General features: G+C 32.8%; 1 protein-coding gene across 3 annotated transcripts; it reads left to right on the forward strand.

Annotated features, from left to right (window-relative positions):
- The first annotated feature begins 1,241 nt into the window (after positions 1 to 1,241).
- LOC135956547 (probable cytochrome P450 6v1) lies at positions 1,242 to 6,456 on the forward strand. 3 transcript variants are annotated; one of them, XM_065507080.1, is made up of 4 exons: positions 1,242 to 1,389; positions 1,552 to 2,104; positions 5,063 to 5,881; positions 5,991 to 6,456. In XM_065507080.1, the coding sequence occupies exons 2-4, from the start codon at positions 1,637 to 1,639 to the stop codon at positions 6,264 to 6,266; spliced, it is 1,563 nt and encodes a 520-aa protein (XP_065363152.1). In that variant the 5' UTR covers positions 1,242 to 1,389; positions 1,552 to 1,636; the 3' UTR covers positions 6,267 to 6,456. The 3 variants fall into 3 exon arrangements, with proteins under 3 accessions (XP_065363152.1, XP_065363153.1, XP_065363151.1); XM_065507081.1 differs by lacking the exon at positions 1,242 to 1,389 and having other exon boundaries at positions 1,513 to 2,104; positions 5,991 to 6,211; positions 6,330 to 6,456; XM_065507079.1 differs by lacking the exon at positions 1,242 to 1,389 and having other exon boundaries at positions 1,513 to 2,104.
- The last annotated feature ends 298 nt before the right edge of the window (positions 6,457 to 6,754 follow it).

Here is a 6,754-nt window from a genome sequence, read left to right on the forward strand (position 1 = left end):
CCGAGCACTGAGCTAACCGGGCTGCTTTCCTACCGGATGTGTTGGGAGCTCTTTTGAAAATGCGTTCTATTTTTTTGGCTTTAGAAACATCATGTGGACCATTCCTTCTACCTGAACCAGGTTTTCTATCAACTGACAAGTTCTCCCGGTACTGTTTAATAACATTGGAAACAGTTTGACGGCAGACCTTTGTATGCTTGGCCAACTTTTTGTAAGACCAAGTTGGGTTTTGTTGAAAATATTTAATAATTTCAGTACGCACTTTTTTCTGGTCACTCATTTTAATCAGATTAACAAAAAAATTAATATAATTGACATTACACATAATAACTGACATGTTTTTCAAAGGTAACTTGATCAAAAAAAAATTCAAATAATACTTGGGTTAAAAAATGTAATGAAAAACGTGTGTTAAGAATTTTTCGATCTCACTCCTTAGTTCTGAGACTACTCAAATTTGTTTTCCAATTGATCCTCATACTATTGATTTCCTATTTAGAGAGAATTCTGGCAGATTTCTCTCCTGTTGAATCTGAAGATTATCTAAGCAAGTAAGTCATCTTAAAAACTAAACTTTCGAGGTTATTTAGTTCTGAATCATTTCTTTTTATTGGGCGAACATTCATTTTATGAAACGTACTTTTGGATCCTCCACCATAATTTAGGAAGAATTTTCAAAGTAGTCTAATTATTTTTAGGTTTTGGTTTCCATAACACGTCTGTCGCTTTAATTCTGTTTAAACTAGTAACAAGTAGTTATTCAAGTTGTTAAGTTAGTATTTGTATGTCGTCATCATACTATCCCAGAACAGAATCAGACTTTGCTTAGGCTTTATTTTCATTCTATTTTTTTGTTATGTTTGTCAAAGAGTAAAATGAGTATAAAGTACAATTCTCTCGTATATCTTCTCTTCAATTCTCTGTTATCGTTTTGTCTGGTGACGAGAATTAAAATTACTTGCAATTAATTGATAAAGACAACGTACGTACGAACGAATGAATATTTTCTATTTACAAAACATTTTGTGTTGTATTGTTATTGTCGTTGTTGTATTTATTCGGTTTTGCGGTTATTGCGGTCGCGTTTCAGTTTCATTTCAGTTGTTGTACTCTGGCATAGGGGAATGTGGTTGTATTTACTGCTGACTCTGCCCACTCATTAACCAGACGTGGTGTATGTACGGGCACGTTCAAAACGATTCGTAAAACAACGTAAATTTCATTAAAATACAAAAAATAAAATAATAATTACGTCTGCTCGCTCTGTAGTGCAGAGTCTAGACGTTTGTTTTAAAATAAAATATCAGAAGAGAATTGGCAGTCTGCGCGTTCGTGGTTCTAAAATCGTGTGGTGTCTGTGTTGTTTTCATTCCATACGCTATTTTTGTTGTCAGTAAATCTATTTTCTTTCTTTAAATATTATAATAAATAATTATTATAAAACAAAATAAACTAAAAGCAAATATTATAAAAAGAATATTCTTTTAAAATTGTCAGCTAGTTAGTTACTTGATTTTAATTTTTTTTGTTTTTAACAATTTCTTATTATAGTTTTGTTGTTTTGTAAAAAAAAAATCTTATTGTTGTTGGTGATTCATTTGTGTGTGTGTGAGCGTGGTGTTGTTGTTTTACTGACATGGTGGATGCCACTTCAATTTTATTATTTGTTGTAACCATATTGACGGGAGTGTTCGTTTGGTCGCGTCGTACTTATGTGTATTGGCAACGCAGACGTGTCAAGTTTGTGCAACCGAACCATTTGTTGGGCAACCTTAAGGATGTATTGAAAATGCAAAACTCGTTTGCTTTGCAGCTGCGCGACTACTATTTCAATGAACGTTTTACGCGCGAACCTTTGGTGGGCATCTATTTGTTCCATCAGCCGGCTTTGCTGTTGCGCGATCTTCAACTCGTGCGTCAAGTGTTGATCGAGGATTTTGTAAATTTCTCCCATCGCTTTTCAAAATGTGATGGTCATCAAGATAAAATGGGTGCAATGAATTTATTCTTTGCCCGCAATCCAGAGTGGCGTGATATACGCACGAAACTGTCACCGGTATTTACTACGGCCAAAATGAAACAAATGTTTTCATTAATGGAAGAGGTACGAATAACAACAATAACAAATATAATATAATGTAGATATAAATATAATAACCACTTGCATGATCTGGCAGCATTCAAAAGATATTGTATATATTTTTTTTCTTGTTTTTTTTATGTTTTTTCTTCTCCCTCTTTATCAAAATATCAATCTCACAGAATGTGTTTGTTTTTTGTTCTTTTGTTGTTCTCATTTTATGCTGATGTCAGTGTTGCCAAAAGGTTTTTTATTTTAACCTAAAATAGGCGTCTAAAAGAATAACAAAATGTTGAATACAAAAAAGTAAGATTACAGTGCACTCGCGATAATATGAACTCCCCAAAATATGAACACTTTTTACTTCCATAGTGTACTTAGAGAACTAAGCTCTTCATATTTTAAAGCATACATAGTTCTCAAGATATTTAAAAATAACTATTTAGTTTGTATGGGAGGTGACTTACGCCATTTTTGGTTAAGATTCATGCCTTGGTATGAAATTGATTTATTTAAAGTTTGAAGACAAACACAATTGTAGTACTCCAGATATTCAAAAATAAATATTTACTTTGTATGGTAGGTGCCATGCCCACTAAACAAATCCCGCCCATTTTCAGCCAAATTCCGTATAGTGATAAGAAATTGATTTATACACAATTTAAATACTTTTACGATTATAGATCTTTAGATATTCGAAATTAGCAATTAACATTGTATGGCACATTAATATAATACCCCTCATTTCCATCCAAACTATGTGGCATAATAAGGGTGATATTCACACAAAATTATAGTTCTGCAGATATTCAAACATAACTAGTTACTTTGTATGGGTGGTGCCACGCCCATTAATCCTATCATGTGCATTTTCAGCCAATTTGCGCACAACGATACCAAAGTAAATCCCGCAAAGTTTTGCGGGCTGGTGTGTGTTCAGAAATAAATTGGAACAATTTAGAAAAATCAAATTAAAACATAAAAGTTGTTCAAATAATGTATTTTCAAGACTCTTTAACCCTTTGTCGACCGACGGTACTTATAAGTACCATAACAATAATAAGCTTACAAAATGAAAACAAAACATATTTTGATCATTTTTGCCCAAAAGTACTTTCAAGTACACTATCATCTTTGGAATAATATATTTATTTTGTCTATTGGCAAACTCGCCAGAATAACGGTGAATTATTTCATGTTCTCATCGTGGTGTTTATTTATGTTATAATGGTAAAAAATAATGTTCCGTAAAATACCATAAATTAGTCTTGTAATAGAAAATGTTATAAAAGCTGCAAAACTAATCAATATATTAATAAAATTTAAACAAAAATCTTTGAGTTTTTAATCTTTTGGCTGATGCTGACCCAAAGGTATCAGGTCCCTATCGGATCCTTGCAGGTTCCTTTCGGTACCTTGCCGGACCTCCACAAAGTTAAAATTTTGTAAATAACTTCCTGAAGTCCTTATTTTCAATATTTCATAAAAAAATAAAACTTTTTCAACGATTTAAAGTCTTGGTCCACAAGGGGTTAATCTTCCTACACAAATTTTTTTAACGATTTTTAACTCATCAACTAGCAAATAAAACAAAATAATCGACGGCCGAAAAACAACATTTATTCTCCAATTTTTCAAGTCAAAACCCCGTCCTTAATCTATATATAAAATGAAATGGTCCATGTATGTAATGTCATCACGTGAGAACGGCTGGAGCGATTTGGCTGATTTTTTTTTATTCGATTCGAAATTTTCAGGAGATGGTTTGTAAAGAAAAAAAATTAAAAAATTCCGGGTAAAACTCGGAAATTCTTTTTTTTTGTGAGTCCAGTCAACTGTAATAAAAAAGCTCCCTAAAGTATGCAGTACAAATTTAGATATTTTATTTGCAAATAAATAAGAACAGGCTGGTGTGAGTGGGTTGAAGATACTTGAAGAACAACATTAGTAAATGCTACCGGGCGAAGCCGGGCGATCAACTAGTAATATATATAAATGAAAAATTGAGGTAGTCTTGGTTTTTTTCGACTTTTTTGGAGTCGATTTTGCCGCTTTTAAATATTAACCGAAACTAAACTCTAAACTCGATATATTAATGTATCAATCATGTTCTTAAGTTAGTCGCGCAATTCTTAAATGAATTCGGCTCCGCTATCTATAACGATCCAGAATATACACATTTATACTTTAAAAGGGCTATATTCAGATATTCCGTGTTTTATATTGCCTTAGTCTAATAGAAAAAAATGTATTTGAAAGAAAACAAGTAAAAGAGCTATATTCAGCAGTGCCGAACTATACTTTAATATAAAGATTGAATATATTTTGGTCAAAAATTTTTGTTTTTTTAAATTGCGAAACATTTTTTTTTTTTGCTAAAAAAATTGGTTTAATGAAAAAAATGTATGGCAGAAAATGTCGAAAAGAACATGTTATGCTAAAAACTTTTTTTGGTTAAAAAAATCGGGTTCCCGATTTTGACTCTTTGAATGTCCGAATTACTATGGCGTTATATATCTCGTTGGAAAGCTATTAGAAATATCTATAATTATATATCAATATTGTCTATATTAATGACTTAGTAAATAATCCAGATATAGATAAAAAAATTTTAAAAAATCGAGGTAGTCGTAGTATTTTGCTTATATCTCAGCCATTTCTGCCGATTTTAAATAGCCACTCAACCGGGACTATTTCAACTTTTCATTCCGCTATCTATAACTATGAAAAATGTAGAAATTAAAAACGGAATGACAAACTTATATAATATACCCATTTACACGTATGATATCTGTGGCTAGATATTTACTTTTATAAGATATGTTAGATATTCTTTAAAAATTCTGATTTAATTTTTTTCCCGAAATTCCCCATAGTCGACCCAAATTTCCAAATTATTTTATACATCGTTGGAAGGACTCTGAAAAGTATATCTTTTGATTTTAACTAATTTTCCTCTCTTTTATCACCTTTCTTTTGCAGATTGGCTACGATTTGGAAACATATTTAGCTAAACTAACCAAAGACATGAAACACACCGGCGACGGACCCATAGTGCAAATCAAAGATATCTGTGATCTCTATAACACCGATATGATTGCCAGCATTGCATTTGGTTTACGCACCTACTCCTTGCGTAACACGAATCGAGCTCAACTTTGTCAATATAGTCATGAAATGTTCTTTATATCTTATCGAAGGGCGATAGACTTGTGTTTGATATTTATCATGCCCAAGTTGGTGAGATTTTTGCGTCCCAAACTATTTACAGCAGATCATACGGATTTTTTGCGCAGTCTAGTTGTTAGCATGCTGGAAGATCGTCGCACTAACGGTGGCCTGCGTAATGATCTCATTGAAATGTTATTGACATTCAAAATGGAGGCAGAACTTAATAAGGATAAATCACATTTCGCCCATCAACAAGACTATCTAGTCGCACAGGCAGCCACCTTTCAATTGGCTGGTATACAAACCTGTGCATCGACGTTGGCGTTTGCCCTGTACGAGCTGGCTCGTCAGCCCAAGCTACAAGAACGTTTGCATTTAGAGATAAGAAAGACTATAGGAGAGGAAGATCCGCCCACATCGTTGAATTTCGAAAAGGTAGAGAAGATGCCGTACCTGAGTATGGTGGTGGAGGAGACGTTGCGTAAATATCCAGTTGTGCCATTTTTGGAGAGAGAGTGTACACCGTTGAATAAGAAGCGTTATGTGTCATTTCGTCCACATGCTGAGTGTATGGCCAGAAAGGGAATGCCCGTGTATATATCTAATTTAGCTTTACATTATGATCCTCAGGTGGGTTTTAATTTCAAGTAGTTTTTAAAGAATTTGATTCAAAAATTTTATTAACTGAAAGTAATTATTAATAAAAAATTAATTTTCCTTTTTTATTTGCTTCTATTAGTATTGGCCCAATCCCGAACACTTTGATCCGGAACGCTTTTCACCGGTTCAAAAACATTTACACACACCCCTGTCATATCTGCCCTTTGGCGCTGGTCCCCATCATTGCATAGCCCATGTGCTGGCCCAGCTGCAATTGAAATTGGGACTGATACATTTTCTGAATCGTCATCGTGTGGAATGTTGTGATAAGACTGTCGATTGCATTACGTTTGATAAACGGTATGCTCTGCTCACCCAAGAAGGTGGGATTTACTTAAAACTTGTTGAAATTTAGTTTGTAAAAAAAAGTTTTTTCTTTTTTTTCTATTTGTTTTCTTTTTTTCCCCCTCTGTTTAAGTCTTCTAATGTAAATTGTATGTATATAAATTAATGCTATTACTTTTTTTATACATTGTATATATTTTAAGAAACAAAACAAATACAGAAATATTTTTTTATATAAACTGAAGAATGCAGTGAATAAAGTGATTTTTTTCTTTTCAATATGCTTTTGGATGACTCGTTATAAATTAGTACACGTCATTGGGAGAATTAAAATACCTACGTTTTAGCATGGTATTAGTTGTTATTTTTTTATCGAAAACAAAATCGACCACAAAAAAGCGCCTAATTGAATGATAAGTTATCAGTTTGGCATATTGAACTTGTGGCATGATCGTCGCAATGGTAAACAAATAAACAAAACAAACAAAAAATAGCAACAACAATAAAAATACATATTCACGAGTGAGTATTTTTAGTATTGGCTGGTTTATGTCATTC

The sequence above is a fragment of the Calliphora vicina genome, chromosome 4 (assembly GCF_958450345.1).
Source record: "Calliphora vicina chromosome 4, idCalVici1.1, whole genome shotgun sequence".
NCBI classification, from domain to species: domain Eukaryota; kingdom Metazoa; phylum Arthropoda; class Insecta; order Diptera; family Calliphoridae; genus Calliphora; species Calliphora vicina.